Source organism: Phaseolus vulgaris, chromosome 7, assembly GCF_000499845.2.
Source record: "Phaseolus vulgaris cultivar G19833 chromosome 7, P. vulgaris v2.0, whole genome shotgun sequence".
NCBI lineage: Eukaryota > Viridiplantae > Streptophyta > Magnoliopsida > Fabales > Fabaceae > Phaseolus > Phaseolus vulgaris.
Window position 1 is genome coordinate 10,717,478 of NC_023753.2, and position 26,099 is coordinate 10,743,576.

At 34.1% G+C, this 26,099-nt stretch overlaps 1 protein-coding gene across 1 annotated transcript; it reads left to right on the top strand.

Annotated features, from left to right (window-relative positions):
• The first annotated feature begins 512 nt into the window (after nucleotides 1–512).
• On the top strand, nucleotides 513–26,099 carry LOC137828720 (exocyst complex component SEC8). Its single transcript, XM_068635403.1, has 27 exons — nucleotides 513–656; nucleotides 1,475–1,588; nucleotides 3,116–3,328; nucleotides 4,145–4,318; nucleotides 5,034–5,135; nucleotides 5,950–6,059; nucleotides 6,350–6,523; nucleotides 6,850–6,997; nucleotides 7,094–7,200; nucleotides 8,137–8,444; nucleotides 8,537–8,694; nucleotides 10,030–10,145; nucleotides 11,549–11,619; nucleotides 13,368–13,498; nucleotides 13,593–13,642; nucleotides 15,237–15,337; nucleotides 15,672–15,784; nucleotides 15,980–16,087; nucleotides 20,632–20,829; nucleotides 20,915–21,000; nucleotides 23,897–24,077; nucleotides 24,177–24,254; nucleotides 24,865–24,966; nucleotides 25,084–25,158; nucleotides 25,299–25,394; nucleotides 25,483–25,532; nucleotides 25,599–26,099. Exons 2-27 carry the CDS (start codon nucleotides 1,547–1,549, stop codon nucleotides 25,684–25,686), a joined length of 3,180 nt encoding a protein of 1,059 aa, XP_068491504.1. The 5' UTR covers nucleotides 513–656; nucleotides 1,475–1,546; the 3' UTR covers nucleotides 25,687–26,099.

Here is a 26,099-nt window from a genome sequence, read left to right on the forward strand (position 1 = left end):
AACAATGGTATAAATTTTAAAGATTAACATAACTTTCCAAATATTTTTAGCCGATAATATATTAGAGGGACTAACATTGCATTCTTTTAATGGGATATTAAAATATTTTTTAAATTTAGAGAACCAATTGATCCCAAATTTTAGAAATTAAAAACATCATTAAATATATTTTTAATTAAAAACATCTTTTAGCTCTAAAATCGCTTATGTTGGATTTCATCCCTCCAAATTGTTTTGTATATTTTTACTTATCAAAATTTAAAAATGTTTGTTTTATTGTTAGAAGAGTATTGATGTAATGGTAAAGTGTGACATTATGACACATTTAGAATATGCACAATTTCTAACCATTATAGTTAAAAACAATAAAAGAAAGAGACAAATATTTACCCAAATACTAAATTTAAAACAAAATAAAATACTGTTATCATTCCTAAAGCGTGTCTTTATTTATTTATTTATTATTATTATTATTGTTATTATTACCATTCTAGTTATAGATAAAAAAAATTAATATTAATACCAGTCAATTCAATCATACCAATTCACCTTTGCTTTCCGTAGGCTCAGTGTCTGTTTCTCACGCGCGCCCTCCACCCTCTCTCCGTCGTCATCACTCTGAATTCTTCGCCTCTGATTCATTCCTTCAGCTGCAGGTTTGATTCGTAAAACCTTCGATTCACCGCGCACACGCTCAATCTCGATTTCGAGCTTCATTTTCTCAAGATCTTTCAACTCTTGATGCGTATTTTGAATTGTTGCTACCGTTTTTTTTTTTGAGTTTCTCACTCTGAATTGTCAAATGCTTTTGTTTCATCGCACCGCGTAGTCTGTTACGTGTGAGTGAATTGCTAAAGAGCTTAACTGAAGTGTTCGCGTGAGCGGAAATCAGGGATCTGCCTCTGTTCGTAGTTGTTGAATCGTGTTTTTGGTGTTTTAGTTAGTATCGCCGTAGAAATGACAATAAGGATGTCTAATTGTACGTTGGTTGTTAGTCTCTTTCAGTGCTGTGCTGGATTAAGTTTATTAGGACTTTGCTGCTGATTGAATTTTAATAATGGTCAGAAACTGCATTGGAAATAAATATGGTTACTTACGAACGGAAATTTGTTGCTGAGTTTTTTGGCTGTTGCAGAATGACGGAGAGAGTTTTCATTATATTGTGCATGTATCATTTTTGCTCTTCATGATAGGTTTTAGAAAAGCATTTTGTAGGAAAAGTTTCTGATTTTGTTATTCCAATTTTTAAACTATGTTTTATCGGCTAGAGACGTGCGCATGTTGAAGTGTTGTTGTTTAATATTACGTAATTTTGTTTAAGAATTTTTATGATTCATTTCCAGTTAAAGTCAAGCGAATTCTTATTATTTATTTGAGTGCAATTGTGTGTTTTTAGTAGATGGTACCTGACTTTTATGTTAAAGGAATATTAGTTTTTCTTTTTCTTTTTTTAACTTGTATTCGTGCATTGCAGTTAAAGTTGTGGGTTTGCTGGAGCAAGTTAATCCTATACCTTCATGGTGTGTGGTGACACTGAAGACTCGATATGGGAATGTTTGATGAGTTACCTTTGCCTTCAGATAAAGCTGTAAGCTTTACTTTGTTCCTTCTAAGATTTCTATTCATGATTAGATTAGTGGCCTTCTTGACTGAGAGATTTTCTGCAAGTGGTTCAATTTTAAGATCCTTTGGGCGTTCCTGTGTGTGTTGCTCGAAGATGCCAATAACAGTTGTGCAAGTTGTGGGAAAATTTCACTTGTTTGGTTTGGTACCCGAGTTTAGCTTGAACAAAATTACTGTGTTCTATGATAAGTCCTTGCATTACAAAGGCAGAAGGAAGAGGAGTTTTTGTATGTATTCAATCTATTTTTCTGGCTTTTGACAAAACCCATAAACAAATTTCTTAAAGTCTCTTTTGCCTTTTCCCAAGTTTAAGCAGCTCCAAAACAATGGAGAAGTAAAACAATCAGACCCATGCACCTTTTCCCATTCCGTGCTTCAAACAACCTTTCTAAGGCATTTCAAACCAATTCGCTGTGTCTTTAGAGATTGAATAACATTTAATAAGCGGCCCTTACTGTGCCTGCATCTTATTTTTCTCTGGCTAGTTGGCTTTGAGTCTTGTGAATCATATGGTGTCATAAATTCCTTCAACTCTTGTTTCACATTTTATGACGTTGTTGTAATAGAGAATTTTCATGATGTACTTCATTACATGTAAAGTTCTAATGCTTTAGTTAGGAGAAGATAATGTTTGCTATCAACATAAAATTCCCTTGGGCATTGTTGAAAGCTGCCTTATGTGTGGTCTAATAGATTCGATTGCTAGTGTCTTGGAAAATGCTACCTATAATAAGGGACTGGACAAATAGGCTTAGTGAAAGCTTCGTTGTGTGCTGCCAACAAGATATTGACTCTTATCAGGTTGAGATCCCACATCGACTAGATATAAGATTTAAATAATGCTTCTAAAACTTGTCTAATTATCACCTTTACAAGTTGGTATTGTGGGGGTGAAGTTAAGCCGTGAGCCTATTAGTAAGAGGTATTTTGTAATGTAACACTGGTATGATGCTAAAAAAATAATGGCATAATTGGTTTCAATCCGTGTAAGACATTTTTTATATTCATCTCATATTTATGATATATTCCTGCTTTTGGTTTCTTTAAGATTCAGGGATGGATAATGTATTATATTTTATGAAGATTTATGTGTCAGGGCCATTTTTTTAACATTATATCCCCCCTCCAGCCCTTTGACATTTGTGTTCTTTGCATTGCCATCTCTTAAAATTTATATTTTGCTTGAAATCCTTCTGATAGAGAAGCTTTGGAAGTTAGACCCCTGCTTGATTTGCTTGACTCTGTTAATCGCTCTTCTTTTGCCAATAGTGATATGGACTTTAAACTTTTCTGAAAGGCCTTTTTCGTGCAAATTCTCTGTTCTGTTTCTAACTTTATTCATACTAAAGATGTCTTGACTGTAAACTTATAAATTAGGAGTCTGAATTATTTTCTCTGAAGCTTTTGTTATGTACTACGGTATTTCTTCTGCACCGAGTCATGCATACACTGTATACTTATTCTTGGTAATCTGAGTCTCAATGTAATGCAGTATTTGAGAGAAGACCTCTTGAGGATAGATGAATGTTGGATTGCTGCTCGTTTTGATTCACTACCTCATGTTGTTCACATTTTGACATCAAAAGACCGTGATGCTGCCGCCCAATTTTTGAAGGAGCAAAGTGATATCATTGAAGATGTTGTGGATGAAGTAGTACATTCCTACCATAGTGGCTTCAACCGAGCTATCCAAAACTATTCCCAGGTTTCTTTAGATTTTGTTTTCCATGATCACTTCAAATATACATTGAACTATGGACAACTGGGTCGTTTGCCATTGAAAGTCTTGGTTGTATGATAATGTGTATACATAGATCCCGCCACAGATTATAGTTTTTGTCCCAATATCAGGTTCATATCTTTGGCATAACAGCTGCTGCTTTGTTTAATTTTCAAAGATTTGTTATCTTTTTTATTTCTCATAAGTTAGTTATAAGACAAGAGAAAGAACAAAATATTTTTTTAATTATAATTGTAACATTTTCTTTATATGGCGGTATTAGCTTCATTTCAAGCATTTTGTGTGTCATAATTTGTTGTTTTTTAATTCCATTGCTTATGTTTTACGGTTATTTTTTAAATGTGTTATATATACCTTTACATATTTATTTTTCCTTCCTTTTTTATGACCATTTAATCTAGTTCTTTTATTGATGCTGTGTAATTACAATCTTAAGACATTTTCTTTTGTGATCAGGCATGCAAGGTTAAAAGATGAGAAACAAGAAACAATCTTAACCAGGATTTCTTGTATCTTAAGAAATTAAAGTTGAGAAGGAGTTATTAAATGTAAATAAAAGGAAGGACATTTTATTTAATGTTTTAATAAATAATTGAGACTGTTTTTGATTCTTAAATTTTCTTTTTCAAATGAACTTGAAACAGTTTGAATGGTAACCGGATTTCTTCAGCTTCTACTCCCTTTCATTTCATCTTGTTTAGATCCTAACTATAGAGGAATTATAACTAGTAGCCCATCATTATGAATTTCTGTTTGATTAATCTTTTTGTTTATCTCCAGATCTTGAAGCTCTTCAGTGAATCCACTGAAAGTATATCTGTCTTAAAAGTAGATTTGGCAGAGGCAAAGAAGCGCCTAAGTGCTCGGAATAAGCAATTGCATCAACTATGGTATCGATCAGTCACACTGCGACATATAATATCCTTATTGGATCAAATTGAAGACATTGCTAAGGTTTATTCTTTGTTGTAGACATTCTGATGCAATTGTGTGACTTTGGTCAGTTTATGAGAATAAGGCAATCTCATTTTGATTGTTTAAACTTATGCTTGCTGCTCTGATTCTATATGCCGAGTTGAGTTGTTTAAGCTACTTATGCAGTTTATGCTTTGAAATAAAGCATTTGCATTTTTGGTATTTGTATAACATGTTTCTTTAACTGCAAAAGAATAAGTAATTATAATTATATAGAACATCATGTATTTTTTTTGTCTAAACTCTTTAGTGATTTCAACTGTAAAATAACCACATGACCTTAAAATTTAAATCCTTAAGTTGTAGAACAGTATTTGCTTGCTTTTATCATGACAAAAAAAATGAACAAAGATAAAATAGAGGCTAATTCTTAACACTTATGTTACTAAAACATAATATTACTTTGCATTGAAATTCTAATTATTAGACTGATGATGCCAGAGGACTATAGACATTTTGGTCAACTTTGTTCTAATACTGTATGAAATAACCTCTTGATCTGAATGCTCAGGCACTGAAGAGCCGATAGTATCTGTTTAAAAAGTATCTGATGAGAGCAAATTATTTGTCATTTTCATTTTTAGATTTTAGTGTTTTCATTTGATAATAATTTAACACATGCTTTCTTTTCAATTACTTTGTTTAAAATTATTGGTTTCATAGAGGGTTTTGATTCTGAAGCTCTGAGATGCAGGTTCCAGCTCGCATTGAGAAACTCATTTCAGAGAAGCAATTTTATGCTGCGGTTCAACTGGATGTGCAATCAATATTGATGCTTGAGCGAGGTCTTCAAACTGTAAGATCTTAACTTACTACCATTATCTTGAGGACTTCTATAGTTATATATTTTTGAATCTTGTACTCAAGGCCTATTTGTTTTGAGTTATTTTTTAATTTATTGCTGTTAACAAAAGTGTCACATTTTTTTTTTCTGATTTCAAATATTTGTACTAGAAATGATGAAACAAGGTGCCATTTTTGTAATTATTAGTGAAAACACAAAATGAAACAGATTTCTTAAACCGAACAGGCCTTAGAAAATACAAATATATAACAAAGGCGTGCACCTCTCTGCTTATTGGAAATGGATATTCCCTTAAAACAAACATTACTGTGAGCAAAACACCAGAGAGACAATAATGTTAATTACAAACACTAACATACGGAAGGGAGTTAGAAAAATGTTTTTGGGTAATTTGATTAGAAGTGCAGTTACTCTTAAATAGAATTCAAATGGTTTAGTAAAGAAATTCCTAAACTACATCATATACAGTTAATTCCTAAAATTAGGGGTTAATGGTTCCCATTTAATAATACAAAATGAGTATGACCTAATCTCTTAATTATAGTATTTAATTCTGTCCATGCAAGGAAATTTCTATTCAGGCCTATCCTGCTAAAAGGCAAGGCTTTTAAACAATTCCATTAGTTTAGTTTGTATTGAGCTTTCAACCAAATGTAACTATTCTACAACTCATGTCTAGAGTACTGTTGCTTGTTTTTTTTTTCATTTTTTCACATTATTCATATTTTCCAACCTATTTATTTGTCTTTGTGAACATTTCCATGTGCTTTTTGTATGTCATAATTATTGTTTATGGGTGGCTCAGGTTGGGGCGCTTCAAGATGTCCGTTCTGATTTAACGAAGTTACGCGGAGTTCTCTTTTATAAGATTTTGGAGGATTTGCATGCCCATTTATACAATAAGGGTGAATATAGGTATTTTCTTTTCCCATCTAGTGTCTAGCTTTAAGCATCATATTTGCTGCATATTTTTTGTCATGCTATTCGCATGCAGGAGCTCTATTTTCTCTTTAGTTACTTTCTCTTATATATTGTTTGCATGTGTTTTTGTGTGGAAACATTTGGATGTCATGGAGGATGTTTCAATGTACAATTACAACAAACTTTTAATCTGACTGAGTAGTTTGAAGTATTTATTCTCAAGTTTTAAGATGTGTGATTTTTTTTTTGTGAAGTTAAATGTATTTGAACTGCTATTTGTGTAGTGTTGCTGGCTCAACTTTGTTAGAGAATGATGATGAAGTGCCAACCACCACCGCTGTTGCCCTTGCTGCACATAATTCACAATCCCTGTCTCGAAGGACAAGATCATTCAAAGGTGACAATCGGAATAGTCTCCAGGTTGATGGATCCTACAGAACAGGATCAATGGAGGGAGGGTAAGACTGGTTAATTGAATTTATCAGTATTTATACTATTTTTCTACTTGTTCTGTACATAAATCATATTACTGATTTCCTATTGCTACATTATGTTTTTTAATTATTGTACCCTGTGCTGTTGATGGCGAATATTTCTTTCATAGAACAAAGATGGATTTTATGATGTTCCTATCACTTTGTTGTATTTTATGTGCAGTACATGATGTTCCTATCACTTTTATATGTATTTTATTTATGTATGTTTGTATGTGTTTTGGGATTCTGGTTACTTACTGAATATACTTGTAAAAATGTAATAAATATCATCATCAAATGTATTTCAGTTCTCTCAATGGCCATGATGAGGCAGATTCAAATGAGGAAGCTACCTTAGATGGGAATATGGCAACTAATGATGTTTCAAGGGATTCCAATAATGCTCTTCGTCAAATGCCAACATGGCTCTCGAATTCGACACCTGATGAATTTCTTGTATGAGCAATATAATTGTATTGAATTCACAAATGCTTCTTGAATTCTGGTGACTTCTACTTTTTTGAACTGATGTTCTGAAGTTTTTGTGCATAGGAAACAATGAGAAAGAGTGATGCTCCTCTTCATGTGAAGTATTTTCAGACCATGGTTGAGTGCCTTTGCATGCTTGGCAAAGTTGCAGCTGCTGGTGCTATTATATGGTTTGTTATCTTGACAATTTTTTATTCTTATATTTCAGAACACTCTTATCCAAAGGCATTTCTAACATAAGCTTCAATATTGTCCTATTTTGCACCTCTCCTGCATTTGTGTTTATTTTTTCTAACTAAATTTCATTATTACAATTTTAAAGATTTTGAAATGCTTTTTTAAATCAAGCTCCTTTTCAAACTAACTTGCACACTTCTATGGCTAGCATGATCTCTTCTCTCCATCTGAATTAAGATTTTATATATATTTAATCATCAAAACATTTTCTGCAATTTTATTTGCCAGTTATACTATTTAAAAACAAGTAATCCATTGTTATTTATTTCTGTAAAGCTTTATTCTAATAATTTTCTTTTTATCCCTATTACTGACATTCTAATTTATGCAAATCATACTTTATAGATGCTGGTACCTTCCCAATTCAAAGAAAATGATGTGAATTTTTAGCTGTCAGTCTTTTATATTTTCTAGATGGTAGTAAATCTAAAATTCTAAATTTCTAACACCATCCTCCGCTTTTGATGAATAGCTATTTTACATTATGCTCAACGTAAATGGTGCTATCCAGTTCTAGTGTTTGCAAGTCTAAGACTGCTGTCAGTAAATGAAGATACATGTTAGATATTGTGTGGTAGTCTGCAGATGTACAGAAAGATGTTTGGTTCAATCCTGATTGATACTTGTGGGGTTTCTTTCCTTTGTGTATGTGTTCTAAGCTTCTAGTGGTTTGTTTTGGGAAAAACTTGAAATTCAAATGCAAATCATCCTTTTGGCAGAAAAGAACTAAATATTGGTGATTTATTTTATTATTATCTCTTGTAGTGTGTGTGGACTGTGTATGTCTCACCTTATTTTATTATTATCCTTTTTGCTATATTTGCTTATGTTGGTGTATTTTCTGTGTTTGTTTTTTTTTTCTATACCAGCCAAAGGTTGCGGCCAACAATTCACGAGATAATTACATCAAAGATTAAAGCTCATGCAGAGTTTTTGAATTCATCAAGGTCTAGCATTGGTCAGGGTTTGCAGGCTGGAACAGGTAATCTGCACTTCATAAAAGGTCAACTGGAAAGTTATCAGCTACCAAAACATAAGCGTAAGAATGGAATATCTATCGCTGGGACTCTGTTGGCTGTGAGCCCTGTATCGCCACTTATGGCTCCTGGTGGGAAAGCACAGGTTGCTGCTAAGGAGCTTCTTGATTCAATTTTGGATGCTGTTGTTCGATTATTTGGTGAGACTCAATAATTTATGTATTATTCTCCTTTCTGTGTTGATCATACATTATTAAAAAATAATTTTGCAATCTCATGTGTCACTCTTTAGAGAATCATGTTATCGTTGGGGAGCTTTTAGAAGCAAAAGCCAGTCAGCATGCTGACATAAACACGCCACGATCAATGCCAGTAGATTCTAACCCTGATTCTGAAGCATCTCAAGTCACCGGAGGTTACAGCATTGGTTTCTCCCTGACGGTGTTACAGGTATGTGAGGGCACTTTAGTTGCAAGATGTTGGATAATAGAAGTTAAATATACAATTTAGTATGACTAGACATGATTGTTGTCTTGGTATAGGGTACAAACCCCGCCCAAATAAAGTATATAGGAAATAATGGTTATTGGATAGTTAATAGAAGTTTAAGTACACTTATACTTTTTCTCTCTAAATAAATCAGACATTGTCAGTGACCAATTTTCCTTAAAAGATTTAGCTGATAAGTGATTGAGATGAATGCTTTTTTTTTAAACACCCCTCGTTTGCAAGAGCCCTTTGAGCTTGAAGTGCAAACGATGTGCAAGGCACACTTAGGAACTTACCTTGAATCTTTTTTGTAAGTGAGTTTATGCCTAACCCAATCTCACAAAATTGGTTTGTAAGGTGAGGTTTATATCACATTTATATATTATGATTTTGCCATATCACTAGGCGATGTGAGATCTCTTACAAATCTAATTAGGGCTGCAAGGATTGAATTGATGACTACTTGGTTGTTAAGGCTTGGTCACTTTGCTACCACTTCAGTAACCAACTTTGATAATCCTTAAATGCTTAGGGGCTATTTGGCATGGGAAAATGTTTTCTATTTTCCCTGTTAATTATGAAAATACAACCTTGTTTTCTCTGTCTTGTTTTCAAAGACTTGTATAGTAATTGCTATTTTCACCATTTCCTCCACTATCTTTGAAATAGAAAACATAAAACAAGGTGACATTTTTGTTATTAATGATGGAAATAAAATAAAATTTAAACCAATTTCTCAAAATAGGCAGGCCCTTAGCTTGTTAGGTAAAGGCTTAATATGAATGGTTTTATGTCTAACAAATTCATAGGTGGACTGATGTGTTTGTTGGGGAGTGTCAACTGTTGAGACAGTGTAAGAAAATATTACGCATCCTGGTGGTTTTTGGTGTATACACACATATATGTATAGTCTTCCTTTTTAGCTCCTCATGCTATTTGATTGGTATTAAAGCATGAACGTTTTTATGGCTGCAACGTGGCTCATGTAGATTGTGTCATTCTATCATGTTATGCTTGATCATTTGACCAAAATGCATTAAGTTTCTGGTTCATCAGTTAATGGCAAAGGGCAGTCTAATTTATATGAAACTAATAAGATATGTGATGTGAATAATTAATATCCTTTGTTGGCTTGTTCCATCTCATCATTTTGTGACAGAAACGTGAAAAGTTTCTGTTTCAGTTCAAGGCAGAGGGGGGACCTAATTAATTAATGAGACTGACAGGTCGTAAATTATATTGTTTATTTTTTATATATACTTTTATATTATATTTCCTTCACTCATGTTTTTATAGAGTGAATGCCAACAACTTATATGTGAAATTTTGCGGGCCACTCCTGAAGCTGCATCTGCTGATGCTGCTGTTCAAACAGCTAGGCTTGCAAGCAAAGTCCCTTCCAAAGATAAAAGGCACGTGACTTGAATTTATATTGTTCTTTAATATAACATTTAACAGAAATATTTGCTCAATTTGAATTTGTTATTTATTTTGAACTATTAATTAGTTTCATTTGAAAGGATGATCCCTGGTGCAATGGTATGTTTGCAGCCTTGTGACTTGGGGGTCACAGGTTTTAAATCCTGGAAACAGCTCTTTATTTGTGGGATAAGGCAGCAAACATTTACCCTCCTCCCCTGAGCTCATCATGAGGGGACCTTTACCACCTGGCTTCTCTTTTTGTATTGTATATGGGTCCTTTAGCCACATAAGTTCCCAGCACCTAAGAATCAAGAAATTCTGAAAAATCTACCAACATGGCATAAAACTAAAGATAATAAATTAAAGCAAACTGTCAGGGTAGAAAACTATTTTTGGGATCCTCTATTAATCTTCTAATTGAGGAGCAAATGGTTTGCAACTCAAATAAGTTATTTCTTGTCTCATAATAGTTCATTTTGTGTCTTTCCCTTTAACATTATGTTATGCAATTTTGCGAAGAGAAAAAATGACCTCAATGCAATTACCATACATTCTATAAAACTTCTATAAATTGACTGTCAAGTTACTAAACTTTGCTCAATTTAATATAACATTTAACAGAAATATTTGCTCAATTTGAATTTGTTATTTATTTTGAACTATTAATTAGTTTCATTTGAGAGGATGATCCCTGGTGCAATGGTATGTTTGCAGCCTTGTGACTTGGGGGTCACAGGTTTTAAATCCTGGAAACAGCTCTTTATTTGTGGGATAAGGCAGCAAACATTTACCCTCCTCCCCTGAGCTCATCATGAGGGGACCTTTACCACCTGGCTTCTCTTTTTGTATTGTATATGGGTCCTTTAGCCACATAAGTTCCCAGCACCTAAGAATCAAGAAATTCTGAAAAATCTACCAACATGGCATAAAACTAAAGATAATAAATTAAAGCAAACTGTCAGGGTAGAAAACTATTTTTGGGATCCTCTATTAATCTTCTAATTGAGGAGCAAATGGTTTGCAACTCAAATAAGTTATTTCTTGTCTCATAATAGTTCATTTTGTGTCTTTCCCTTTAACATTATGTTATGCAATTTTGCGAAGAGAAAAAATGACCTCAATGCAATTACCATACATTCTATAAAACTTCTATAAATTGACTGTCAAGTTACTAAACTTTCCCATGAGAATAAAACTTCATCAGAAATTAACAATTATTCCTATGAGATTAATAACCAAACACATTTTATAAAATTTCCTAGGAATCCTATTCTTGGGACAATAAAGTGATTTTGTTTGAATTGAAATGAAAGATTCCCTGTACCAAATAAACTCCACCTTGAGTCAATTTTTTGTGATGTACTAATTAATTATCATTTCTTATTGATTACAGGGATGGATCAGAAGATGGTCTTACCTTCGCATTTCGCTTTACAGATGCTACTATATCAATTCCTAATCAGGGTACGATAAATTCTGTGAAAGAAGTAAAATGAATTTTCAAATTTTAACATATGTATTGAGAAAAGCCCAAATCCTACATTGACCAGAGATAGAGTCAAAATACAATATATAAGTGGACAATCCTTACCTTATAAATCAGTTTTTTGTAGAGTTGAGTTAGATCTAAACCACTGTATAATATAGTATCATAGTCTATGACGAATATATTAAAAGGGTTACTCACTGTGTTATGTACGTACCGAGCCCAGTAGTGTTGGACTTGAGGGGCCAAATTGAGAAAAACCCAAGTCTCACATTGACTATAGTGTAAAAAAGTACAGTGTATATCTGCAGGCAATTGGCAATCCTCACCTAATGAGTCACTTTTTTAGGGTTGAGTTAGATCTAAATCACTTACTAATAGGATGAAAGAATTATGTTGATGTAGGTTTACACAGTGATTAAGACATGCCATGCAATTTTGATGTAACTTGCATAATTTGCACAAATTATGCAAACTACTGATGTGCCAATGAATTTACAGAAGAAGTCTCTCCTTGATTGGATTTCCAATTTAGTTTGATTAACTGACAATATTTCTGATGATTGAGCTTTAGAAAGATACTTGCATTGTCCAGATAAGTCATACTTTAGAATTCAGATTCAGGGATCTGGATAACACATTCGTCTCTATAATTTTTTCTGAATGATGCAAATGAATCTGTTTGAGTCTGAGGAGAAATTTTGTATAAATAACATTATTTGTAACTTTGTGCTGATCATTATTAACATCCAGTTCATCCAGTGGATGATAGCTTGTGATTAGTGTTGGTAAAACCTAATGATGCACTTTGAATGTGTAAAATATCACAACACACTAGTAACTCTGATCTTTTTATCATGAGTTATGGTGCATGCCTCGTCTTATGGTGTATTAGTATCTTTTTCTGCATTATTTTTACGCATTATTATTTATATACGGACCTAATTATTTAGGACAAGTGTTTCTTGTAGGCTGAGAGATTGGGTAGCCTTGCTGCTTTTGTTTTTCGTACTTGTGTTTAGATTTTTTTTCCAGAGGGTGCCTTTTCCTCTCAATGTATTTTTTGCCTAAAATTTCTATTTCTAAATAGAGAAATAGTCTCTTTGGAATTTTATGTGATTTATTTGCTGGCAAGAAAAGTTGTAATGTCAAAGTAATTTGTGTTTGTCAGAATATTTAGAATGTTTCTTTGTTGTGTTTTCTAAGCTCCTTGGTAATTGTTTAACATTTGAGATGGTTAAAGCTGCTGTCCAATAAACATGATATGAGTCTGTCTTATTACTATCTTGATCTGGATAAGCAAATTATTTATGTTTAAGACTTCAAGTACTTTTGGATAGAACATAAACAAGCAATTGCTGATATTTAGGGAACATTTGCTTTCTGGCCATTTGTGTGTCTAAGTGTCTACAATTCTTTATGGTTTTTCTTCAGCTTGTGAAGATTCTCCATTTCTATAGTATGCATTTCTGACCTGGTACATGTGTCATCTGTAATAACCTTAATTTCTAAACCACCCATGGAAGTTTCTTTATCATTTAGTTTACTACTTGTAATTATTTTTATTCTGTACTTGCAGTTTATGATCTAATGACGAGTCATTTTCCTTAAAACACAAGTTTATATCATATGATACACACTCACGTTTTTCTTTATCATTTTCTTTTTTTTTAGTTTCTAATTTCTTCTCATTTCAACATTTATGGCTGGTTGCAATAATATTCAGGAGTTGATCTTGTTCGCCAAGGTTGGAATAGGAAGGGTCCCAATGTGCTACAAGAAGGTTATGGTTCAGCAGCAGTTTTGCCTGAGGAAGGCATTTATCTAGCTGCATCTATATACCGACCTGTGCTTCAGGTGTTGCATATTTGATTTTCTATACTCATGTAAAGTTTTGATCATGTTCCTGATCATGTTTGTTCCTGACCGGGGTATTGACTTCTTTGTGCAGTTCACAGATAAACTTGCTTCAATGCTTCCAGCAAAGTATTCCCAACTTGGGTGAGCTAAAAATTGTTGTAGTCTGTGAAAGATATGATTTGATTATATTAAATAGGGAAATATGATTTGATTTCATCAAATAGGGAAATATCTTAAGAAATATTTCTCATTATTAATTATTGATTTTATTCCTTACTGTATTTCTTCATTATAAATAAGAATACTCATGTGTGTACACAACACAATTACAAAAATTCCTTTCAATATGGTATAGAGCATTATCATCCACCGTGACCTATTTTGTCACTAGTACATTTTTGGGCCGTGACTTTTTTCCCTAGACACATTGGGTCTAACTTTGTTACTCTAGCATTTTCTCTTGGGTAAACTATACCCGTTGCAACATTTTTTGCTCTCCAAACAGCCACTGCATTTTTTTACAGTATTTTGCTCTCTAGCAGTTGTCATGTCCTCCGAGAACTTTTCTCCACAAAAATAGTTGTGCCCTTTGAGCACATTCACTCCCCCAGAGCCATCGCTCCTCCATCAGAGCACTTTTACTCTCTAACAGCTTCTGCGCTCTTGGAGCCGTTTTGCCCTTTGGCATCCGCCACACTCTCTGAGCATTTTTTCTCTCCAACAGCCACTACAGCTCCAACCATTTAGTCTTTAGAGGTTGTTGCACCTTCCGAGCATTTTTGCTTTCCAACAAGTACCATGACCTCTGAACATTTTTGTGCTCGGTATGCCCTCCAAGAAGTTTGGCTCGACAATAGCAGCTGCATCCTCCAAGCATCTTTTGCTCTTCAACAACCGTTGTAAACTCTGAGATTTTTTACACTTCAACAGTTGCCATGTCCTCTAATCATTTTTTCTTTCTGGCATTTATAAGAATATTAACAGTTGATATTTCAACACATGTTGTTATGCCTGCAAACATAATATTGCCCATTAAAGTAAGCTGCTCAGAGGAGTTGGATTCATTACTTTCTATCCGGTTCTTGAATTGTGACAAACATAAACGTACTGATCAATTATATATTGAAGACATTGTTGCCAATCTTTTTTTCTCTTTCTTCCCATACCCTATATAATTCTGATACTGAAGTTTAGAGGTACAGGTACCAAATGTCCATTATAAATGAATTTCAGAACGTCCTACAGTTTGAAAGTTGGGCAGCAAGTATTGAACTCTGCAGACTTGGTTATAGAAGCTCTAATACGGTTAAAAATAATAGTTTATATAGCATACCCTGAATAATGTGAGATTGGATTGATTTAGTGTGTAAAACCAAAGCACCGAGACCTTTTTATTTGTTGTAAGACTCAGGCTAAATACTAATGTAACTCTATTAATACAAGCCCTACATAACTAATCCAATAATAGACTTTTAACCCTAATCATCCAATAACTTCTAATCCTAGTCGAAGTAAGGAAATAGGATGAAATTAGGAAGCTACTACTTCTCCGATTGCTTCCCAATTAGTTTGCTGTTAAGTTTTACATCTTGTTTTAGCATACCCTGCTTAATGTATCTCTACTATATATTCTCTAATTGATTCTGAAAGACAATAATGCTTAATTTCTCGCTCAAATTTTGTTGCTATGTAACTTATTAATGTTAATTGGTGTTGTACACTTTGTGAATTACAGCAATGATGGTTTGCTAGCTTTTGTGGAGAACTTTGTGAAGGACCACTTTTTACCAACTATGTTTGTGGACTACCGAAAAGGCGTACAGCAAGCCATATCAAGCAAGTCTTTATACTATTCTGACTGTTCATTCTGTATCCCTTATTTGAGCACCATGCTTAGCTCCTAATTTTGTCTATTGTGCATCTTAGTTATTTTTTTTGAAACATCTGAATTATAGTGTCAATTTGAAGTTTGCTTTGTCTGATATGCTACCATACTTTATTTGGTTATAGACATGTTATTTGAAACTACAATAAAATTATTAGAAAATATTTCTTATTTCATGATAAAAAAAATAGAATGAGTGTATGACTGACTGAGAGATTAGTATATGCCCTCAGATTTTTCCACCATATGTGTGTATTAAGATTTGATCTTTACATATAAACATAGGTCCAGCTGCATTTCGTCCAAGGGCACATGTGGCTACTGCTTACACTCCATCAATTGAGAAGGGTCGGCCTGTGTTACAAGGATTATTGGCTATAGATCACTTGACAAAGGAGGTAAATTTTAACTTGGATAGTAATCTTCTAAAAATGTGATGTTTTATTCTTCTGTATTAGCTGAGAAGATTATATAATACTCGTCTAATAGTTTCTGAGTTTGGACATTATTCCATTATACTTGATTATTTGTTTTCAACTGATGTTTATAGAACACGGATGTGTTCCCTGACTTTTGCATCTAATTTATTGTAGGTGCTTGGCTGGGCACAAGCAATGCCCAAGTTTGCTAATGATCTTGTGAAGTATGTGCAAACTTTTCTGGAGAGGACTTATGAAAGATGTCGAACTGCATACATGGAGGTATTTTGTTCCTTTTTCTGGATAACAATACCTTCAATGAAATTGCCCAATTATGAAGGATATATCTTTTGAAGAAATATAAACAAAAACAGTCACACACGGAAGCATTATTAGAAATATGCCAAGCCCTCATGGTACTAGACAAAGTCATTTGTTTGAAACAATTGTTAAAATGAAATCTTATTTTATTATTTTTATTTCTTTTACCCAACTTTAGGGTTAGGGTTAAGGCAGTGCCGAAATCACTTCGCATCACTACGGTGTGTCTCATCGGCATCTTTTGCCTTTGTTTCTGACCTTCTTAACTATTTCGAAGTGTTTTGGTGTTGGGACACATTGCCCCTCTCACAGTCTTAGGGTTCTTCTCTCTCCTCATTTTTGGTTGTTGCTCTTCGTCTTTTAGATGACTTTAGTAGGTTTTGCTCCTTCCTTTTCTTTTACTCCTACCATTACAAGTGCAAAGGTCAACTTGAAGAATAATTTGTAATGGTCTATCTCCATGGAGCTATGGTTCCTTGGTAAAAAATATCATGACCGTTTGGAAATTGAAGAGAGCTCTACTTCTAATTCAATCAGATCTCAGAGTCAAAAGACTAACTTCCAACCATGTGTTATTTTTATGGCAATCAGTTGAGCCTGATATTTTAGAGATGTCGGAACCATCAAAACATGTTTCTCCTTTTGGAAGAATGCATAAGACATTTGTGAATAATATTCAGTGTCTCTTTGATGCAACTCAAAAAGTAGCTTCTCTCAAACAACCCAACCATGATATGGTCCTACATTTGGCAGAGGCTAGGGCTGCAGCAGCAGTTAGAAGATTTTTAGTGGCTCACATATTAGAGGAACTCAACAAAAAACTTGATACATATACATGGTCTTGGTTTAGGTCTACATTTAGATTTTTGTCATGTTCATGATCAGATTCTGCATGGCCATCAAATTCCTTCTATTGATGGTTTAGTTATTTGACCTTTCTGTTCAAACTTTAGTAATGGCAATCCCTTGTGGAAGAGCAGGAGGAGGTTGGAACTTACGAGGAGCATGTGGTGGTAGGAACGGATGTTCTCAATGCTCACACCACAAGTAAATGGGTCATGATAATTTTTATTCCTTGCATGGCTTTCCAAAAAAAATAAAATTGTTCACATGTCTAAATCTGAAAAATTAGAATCCAAAATCTTATGAGTACCAAGAATTTTTTAGGTACAAGTTTAAGAAATCAATCGGGTTTTTTTAGGTACAAGTTTATGAAATCAATCAGTCAAGGTCAATCCTTTTTAATGTCAAATGTGTCTATTGCATGCATTTTTTAATCTGTTTGAAGGTGCATCAGACCATATCTCTAGTAATCATCCATTTCTTATCCAAAAATTCCTCATATTGTTACTGTTGTCAATGTATCCAAAGTGGCATCTCAAGGAATTGGTTAAGTTTATTTATTCCTTTCACTAAATTTAAATGTTGTCTTGTTCATTCCTCATTGTTCTTACAACTCAATCTCTGAGTCAATTGAATCGCTCTTTAAATTGTTTTATGACCTTTACTGCTAATTTCTTTGTTATACAAGAGCATGGTACAGGTTATCTGATTGGAGAAGGATGTGAGTCACGAGGTCTTTATTATTGGAAACTAAGTCACTCTACATCCTGTTTTGCAACTCTAGCCCTAAAACTTTTGCATGATTGTTTGGACCTTCCAAGTTTATAAAAATTAAAGATGATGATTCTTGATCTCAAACAAATTCATGCTTTAGATTTTGAATCTTATCAGTTAGGAAAACATATTAGATTTTTCTTTTTTCTGAAAAGTCTGAAACACAATATAGTTTTGTTTTTTCAAAGAACCATGATATATTGACAACCCACTTTTTTTCTCCACCCACATAACAACTCCCAATACTATTATTTTAATAATTTTTCACATCATTTAACTACAAATTTACCCTTTATTATATTTTTTTTGTTAAAATTATCACATCAAAGGTTGTATAAAACTTCCTGAGTTGTCAATGTATAATTGTTCTTTTTCTAACATTCACTCTTTTATTTGGGGACTGAGTAGTGTTAGTCACCTCTTTTATTTTCAATTATTTTGTAACCTTTATTGATAAATTCTCTCAATGTACTTGGGTTTTTTATTGAAGGACAAATTAGAACTTTTATCCATATTTATGTCTTTCTTCAATGAAATTAAAAACCAATTTGGAAAGATAATTCAACTTCTCAAAAGTGATATTGCTAAGGAATATTTTTCTACCGTGTTTCCTTCATTCTTATCTTCCTAGAGAATTTTACACCAATCAACATGTCCTCACACTCAACAAAATGGTATAGCAAAGAGAAAGAATAGACGTAAAAAAATAGTATGCTTGCTCTCTAATGTTGAATACTAGTGTTCATGTTCATCGTTGGAGAGATGTGGTTCTCACTACCTGTTTCCTAATCAATAAGATGTCTTCTTCCACTCTTGAAAGTAAAGTTCCTCATTATAATTTTTTCCAATGACTCTCTATATCATATTCATCTCCATGTGTGTTTGGGTGTATTCAAAGGCTATTCAGTTTTTCTTTTGGGATATTCTTGCCTTCAGAAAGGGTATAAATGTTATTCTCTCCCTCAACCCAAAGATTTTATATGTCTCCTAACCTAATGTTACCTTATTTGAGGACATATTTTTTTTCTTGTTCTCCATGGAAATTTTTTTATTTGTTCAACAGGTTCTTCCTGTACCATCCTATGGCCATTATTTATTCAAGCTTCCTCTCAACCTCAATCTCAAAAGTGTAGATGACATTATTCCATCATTTGTTCTCACATACCAAGGTCGGACACAAATTAGTCCTTCATCCTTACCTGAAGATCCTCGTGATTTAGATCTTCTACCACCAAATACTCAAATCAGAAGTTAATGAGAGACTAAGGTGAAATTTTCTCAAGAGATATAGGAGGTTGTTGGAAAACTCATTTATCTCAAAGTAAGAAGACCTGATCTCTCTTATCTAGAGAAATTTGTGAGTCAATTTATGGATAATCCTCGCATTGATCATTAGATATGTAAAAGGGAAACCAGGACAGAGATTGTTATATGAGAACAAGGGAAATACTCAAGTTTTAGGCTATTGTGATGCAGATTTGGCTAGTTGCCACATTGATAGGTGATCTACCACTGGATATTGTGGATTCCTTGTAGGGAATCTTATAAGTTGGAAAAGTAAGACATAAAGTGTTGTTGCCATGATCTAGTGTAGAAACTGATTATAGATCTATGGCACTAGCTACGTGTGAACTTTTGTGGATTTAACAACTCCTTCAAGATTTGAATTTTTGTGAAAAGAACAAATGAAGTTGTATTGTAACAATCAAGCAGCTCTTCATATAGCCTTCGATCTAGTGTTTCATGAGAGAACTAAACACAGTGATATTGATTGTCATTTTGTTTGAAAGAAGTTGTTCTCCGAGGAACTTATTACTAAGTTTGTCAGCTCTAATAAATAATTCGCAAACATTCTAACTAAATCTCTAAGAGGACCTAGGATTCACTTTATATGTTTCAAGCTTGGTGCATATGACCTCTATCCTCCAACTTGAGGGGAGTATTTAAAATGAAACGTATTTTCTTCTGTATGTACCCAGCTTTAAGGTTAGGCTTAAGCCAATGCCTTACCTTTGTTTTGTAGCTCATATATATACATCAATAGATACACACACTGTTTTTTTTCTCTTCTCTTTATATAGTACAACCACTTTCTGAGTGTCATAAAGAAGCTAAGAACACAATTCTATGCCAAATGGCCAGGAGTTTAATCCTTGCTGCTCCTGTATTTTTTTAATTGAATTAAGTTTCAGAAGTATGGTCTAGTGATTATCCCTTTCCCTTTGATCAAAGGGGATAACCAACAGGTCATACTAATTGTTACTTGAGGGGACTGTCTGTTGGGAGCTCCAAAACTTTCTAAAATTCAATAAACATCCTAACTCTTTTTGTCTCTGTAGAATATAATTTGAACATTTTGTGCTATCTCAACATTAAAAGCTAGATCACGAGACCTCATTCCCTAGGCTGATTTTATTTTTTATTGTACTGGGAAAGCTAAAGCCAAGTAGATGACACTGGGAAAACTGCAGAGCTCGGTACATTTTTGGGCAGTTGAGGGTAACCTAATATCATCTACTCTAGGCTGCTACCATCCTAAATTTGGGATGAGTCTAACTTAGCCTCAAGCTCACTAATGAGGTGAGGATTGTCCCAAACTTTATAGCTCTGCTTTGGCCATTCTGTAATCAATGTAGGGTCTCAAAAGGCCCCATAAAATTTATAGTCCCAATCCTTTCCCTAAACAATTGTCTTGGTATGCCACCCAATAGCTTTAGCATTTGGGTTATGTTGGTTCTTGAGATTGTTAGATACATAACAGTTTATGTACCTGCACCTAAAAGTTGAAGCATTTGGGTAAGTTGATAATTGACATATCTATAAAGAGTTGTTTACTCTAGCATGGTGGCCTTCACTTTTTTCCAACATTTTAATCAATTATATTACAGGCTGTTCTTGAGAAGCAGAGTTATATGCTTATTGGGAGGCATGATATTGAGAAACTGATGAGGCTTGACCCCTCTAGTGCATATTTACCAAATCTGCTCGGCCAGTGTAATGTGGAAAGTAATTCATCTGATGCTGAAACAATTGAGGCTGAAATAGAACTAAGTGAATTGCTGTTAAATTTGCGTCCTATTAAGCAGGTTTGATTTTCTGTCTATACTAACAAATCTCTGTTCTTATTTGTTATGTTTTTGCAGTAGTGACTTTGTTATATTTTTGCTTCAGGAAAACCTAATCCATGATGACAACAAACTTATTTTGTTGGTATCCCTTAGTGACTCATTGGAGTATGTTGCAGACTCTATTGAAAGGTGCATTTTTTACACGCTTTGCAATTTAGATAATGTTTTAATTGCATATTGTACTATTGTGTATAAAGTAAGTATATATGCAATGCTGTGAGTATTGCAATTTAGATTGTATATTCCATGATCTGTAGGTTGTGGGTGGTGGAACAATTCTACTCCCAGTGAGAAACATGCTTTGCTGGGATTGTGGATTGTAAGATTGGTAAAATTATGCAAATTGCTAATAGTATGTTGTATGAAAAGCTGAAATGAAAAGGAAATGGATACTGTTTGGGAGGAATAGTGCATATTTATTCTAATGAGGAAAAGCCTTTTAAATAGGCTGTACAGGAAACAAAACTAAGAGATGAATACCAAACTATCTCCTAAAATATAGGTAAGCATAACAACTTAAATCAGATTCTACCTACTGCTGTAGAATAGGTCATAGCAAAACTCAAAATATCTAACAAACTCTCCCTTAAAATGTGATATAACGCAACAATATGGCCAAAATGAAAATACACCTCAGCAGAAACATGTGGGCCAGGAGGGCATAACAAACTTCTCAAAAGTGGATGGATTGAGGAGATCCAGAAGAAAACGGTTAGAGCCCAAATGGGAAAAGGACTATGTGAATATAAGGGGTGGGGAGCAAGAGAAAAGTAGGCAAAAGGTGAGTCTCTTCCTTCCCTCTGAATAGTCTGCCGCATTGCTGGTTTCTTCCTGTGTTTCTAAATGCGTATCCTTCTATACAGGTGATTGAATGATGATCCATGGGTATCTGCGCGCTAGCGGCTGCATAGAATAGGAACCACTTGTTTTGTTTCCTTTAAATTCTGTTGGAACTTGTGGAATTTGCTAATAGACAGTGGTGGACGATTTGTTCATTGAAATAAACGTTTCCAGTTTGTTCTTGTCCCCTGTTTTCCAGTTTTGGTATTGGTATTGGTTACAGGATTGTTTCAAAATGACATTAGTTTCTAATATCCGTTTTAAACTAAGGGCTCTCTGTCTTGCTACCTACTGCAGTAGTATAGTTCATAACAAAACTGAAAATATCTAAAAAACCCTCCCTTAAACTAACATTAGTTTCTAATATTAGTTTTAAACTAAGAGCTCTCTGTCTTGCTAACTCCAAGCATCTGCCTCAACTTCTGAAATGCTGCAAGTTTGAGAACCTTTGTGAATATGTCTGCAATTTGATCCTCACTTCTGCAGTAAACCAAATCAAATTCTTCATTACTTGTCCGATCTCTCAATAAATGGTATCGAACCTCAATATTTTTACTTCTCCCATACAAAATAGGATTTTTGGACAGTTTTATAGTTGAACTATTGTCACGGTGAATAAGAGTAGGCCCTTTTTACTTGAAATGAACTTCCTCCAGAAGCTTTCTCAACCAAATGGCTTGACAGACACATGCTGATGCAGCTACAAGCTCTGCTTCTGTTGTTGATAGAGTGACAATTGGTTGCTTTCGAGAAGACCATGAAACAGCTCCTGACCACATCTTAAAGACATAACTAGATGTCCTTTTCTTACAATATTGGTCACCGGCATAGTTGATATAGTTGATCTTAGTGAGTCTGCTTCCTTTGAGCCTCTGGCCTGTGTGCTTCTCTGATTTGATTCAACAGTGTCTGAGGTTTGTAAGAGCTGTCTTTGACTAATATAGGAAAATCTTATGTTTCGAGTTACAATCTCATTACATCTCTACCTCCCAATTTGATGGCTTGATCTTATGTAGAAGAGCAAAGTTCATATGTTGAACCTTCCAGTTGATGCAATTATTTTTGTTCAATAGTAAATTCCAACTTCAACACAATAAAATTGGAGGGAGTTCATCAAAAGTGTTTTTGAGATCCATTAATTTTCATAAGGGTTATGTCCTTTTTGCTTCTCCCGTGGCCAGCAGTTTGTGGGACTGGGCTATTGTTTCTATTAGTGGGCAGTCTGCTCTTCAACTTCTTATAATTGATTAATGGGTTGTACCAAGGAAGGCAATTTTTTCTTTAGTTTGCTCTTTACAGCTAAAGAATACTACAATCGTTACTAATCAAATGTTTACCTCGTTAAATTTGAGACGTATCTTCACTTAGCTGTTCTCTATGGTATTTGACATACCTTACAGTAATAAGTTGGCGGCTTTGTGTTGAATTTTTGTTTGCTAGCTTTCTTTTTTCTGTTTAGACGTCTTGTCCTCCTCTGTATAGTTCTTACATTCTTATATCGTATATTACTCTTTTCCTTTCTAATGAGGAAAATGGGTTATGACTGTTGAAATAGGTTTTATTTTATTATCTTCTTTGCCAGGATCATTGTTACTTGATGTGTACTCTAAGTATAGGGTATAAGCTGACATTCATACTCTTAATATTTATAGAGTAGTGTTAATCAATGTAACACACGTTCAGAATACTGATGCCGTACTTTCTCTATTACTTCTTTGATTTCTAAAAGATTTCCCCATATGCTGAGCTACAACTTATGTAAGAAATGGGGACAGAGTTTGATAAGAAAGAGGTAAGCTCACGTTGTAACAACCTGGTCTGGGCAGGTAGGGCAGGGGAGCAGATTCAGTTAGGAGTATGAGAAAAGGAAAAAGGAGAGGGCAATAAAAAACTGAGTAGGGAGACCGGTGAGGGTGATACCAAGCATCTTGAATGCCATGGAACAGTCTATATTTCTTTTCAAATTTCCATTCAATATTTCCTCTGTATATCACGTTGCTGGTACTGCACCTTTATCATGTTTGAATCATAAAATATAATACCAGTCTCTTTCCTTAATGAGTAGTATGAGATGGGTTTTTTTACTTGTTTAAAAAATGAGAGGAATTGAGCATCATTTGCTCAAGATCCCTCCAAATATTTAGAGCATTATTTGTGGTGTTTAAATTCTCTGTTAAATTTGCAGGCTTGGACAGACAACTCAGAGAGCGTCAAATCGTGTTGGAGGAAAAAACCACCACAATCGTTTAGACAGTGCTCCTGCGAGAACTCTAGCTTCATTTGCTCAAGATTATAGGAAACTAGCAATAGATTGCCTCAAGGTTTTACGTATAGAGATGCAATTAGAGACAATATTCCATATGCAGGTATGTCACCTGTGAGTTTATTTGTCTGTGTTGTGGAAGGAATGGCAATTTGATAGTTAATCATGTCGAAACATAACTGAGCATTACAATTTTGAGCAGGAAATGGCAAATACAGAATACTTGGATGACCAAGATGCTGAAGAGCCCGATGACTTCATCATTTCGCTCACTTCACAGGTGTGTCTTTTAATCTTTGTATGTTTTTTTTTTATCTTATGAAGATACTTAGTTGGATCCTGGGAGGGATACGGATGTAACCCATTGGCCATTCCAAGAATAAAGTAATTGGTTCAAGACGACATGGTTTCTCTTCTTTCTCAGTTTCTGCATGCTTGGGATGATTTATGATTATCCTGTTTTGTTCTTAATGAAATTATCCAAATTGATCAAATTTAAGGATAATTACAATTGATGAAATTAGTTGACAATTTTTTCATTAGCATGAAATCAACCGAAGTCAGATTTAGGTGGCAACTCAATTAAACATTATTTGCCCCTGGATAATTCAAAATCAAGTAAAACAGGATAAGGTCCTGGAACAATATTTTTTAAATCCTAAGTAATGCGTTGTAAATTTCTAATATAGCTCGTAAAATTTATTGAGAATTCATTGAGCTAAAATTTGGACATGAAAGTTATAGCCATGGCAGTAGATGGTAGTGGATCTTGAGTGTATATTCTATATAAACTAAAGGTTTTGCCTTGCAGTGATTTGAATTTTGAGGCTTGTTAATTCTATATCCATTGATTCGTTTCATAAAATGGAATTTGTTAATGGAATCCCCAGATAACTCGAAGAGATGAGGAAATGGCTCCTTTTATTTCAAATGCAAAGCGGAATTACTTATTTGGTGGAATTTGTGGGGTTGCCGCTAATGCATTTGTTAAGGTATAATACTTTTTGTATTTTTTTCTTTAATGTTTGGAGTTGTATTTCCAGTTTAATCACTTCTATCACTTCCTTTCTTTCACTGCTAATGAAAGAGTTCTCTTATTTACTTATTAGGCTTTGGCGGATATGAAGTCAATAAATCTTTTTGGCGTCCAGCAAATTTGTCGAAATGCTATTGCATTGGAACAGGTAATTAATGTTTCTCGGTTGCATATAGCTAAATTTTCAAGAATGTGAAATTGTACATTCAGATAGAACTGGAACTTAGGCAAATGTAAAAAAACACGAACGAAATTCGACAGCCATAAAAATTTTGGATGATGGTACAGGCACTGGCAGCTATTCCATCCATAAACAGTGAAACAGTGCAGCAAAGATTGGATCGAGTACGCACCTACTATGAACTATTGAACATGCCATTTGAGGCAAGTCAACTTAACTAATGGCTCCACGTTGGTTGAAATTTTTGTCATGTCATCTTATTTATTGGTATTATTCCTATTTCTGTTGCAGGCCTTGCTTGCCTTCATTACAGAACATATGCACTTGTTCACCCGCGCTGAGTATGTTTATGCAAATTTTAGTTGTTAATACACTTTTATGGAATTATATTGACACTATTTCTACAGGTATGCCAACCTTCTTAACGTTCAGGTTCCAGGAAGGGAAATTCCTCCTGATGCTCAGGATCGAGTATCTGAAATATTATCCATGTAGAAAGTTCTGTTTCGTTTCTATTCCAGAATTTTCGGACTTTCTCATTCATATTTCGGAAAATGCTGATGCAACAAACCGATGCCGATCTTACAACAACTTCAAAGTAGACTGCCAGTGAAAAGTGGTTTTGATTGCAATTCCATTTTCCCCCTCAATTATTGGTAATGTAATGGTAATTTCGATTTTGGTTCCCGCTGTTTTCCTTTTGGGTTATTCCCTTGCTCGCTCACTATTTTTTGGGTCTTGAGTTTGGGTGTGAAGAGCATTTCATTGAAGTCAATATTAAGAACAACCTGAAATTCACATGTATATTTTTCTTGTTAAATATATTGTATAATTACTTCCTACAATCGTGTGCCTATTTTAGTGTATATAAAATTTTGTCGAGGAGGGATTCCCTCTTTTTAACTTTA

Coding starts and splice junctions, on each gene's coding strand:
- LOC137828720 (XM_068635403.1), top strand. CDS start 1,547: ATGGGAATGTTTGATGAGTTACCTTTGCCTTCAGATAAAGCT. Junction 6,524..6,849: donor ACAGGATCAATGGAGGGAGG/GTAAGACTGGTT, acceptor AATGTATTTCAG/TTCTCTCAATGGCCATGATG. Junction 24,078..24,176: donor AGACAATATTCCATATGCAG/GTATGTCACCTG, acceptor AATTTTGAGCAG/GAAATGGCAAATACAGAATA.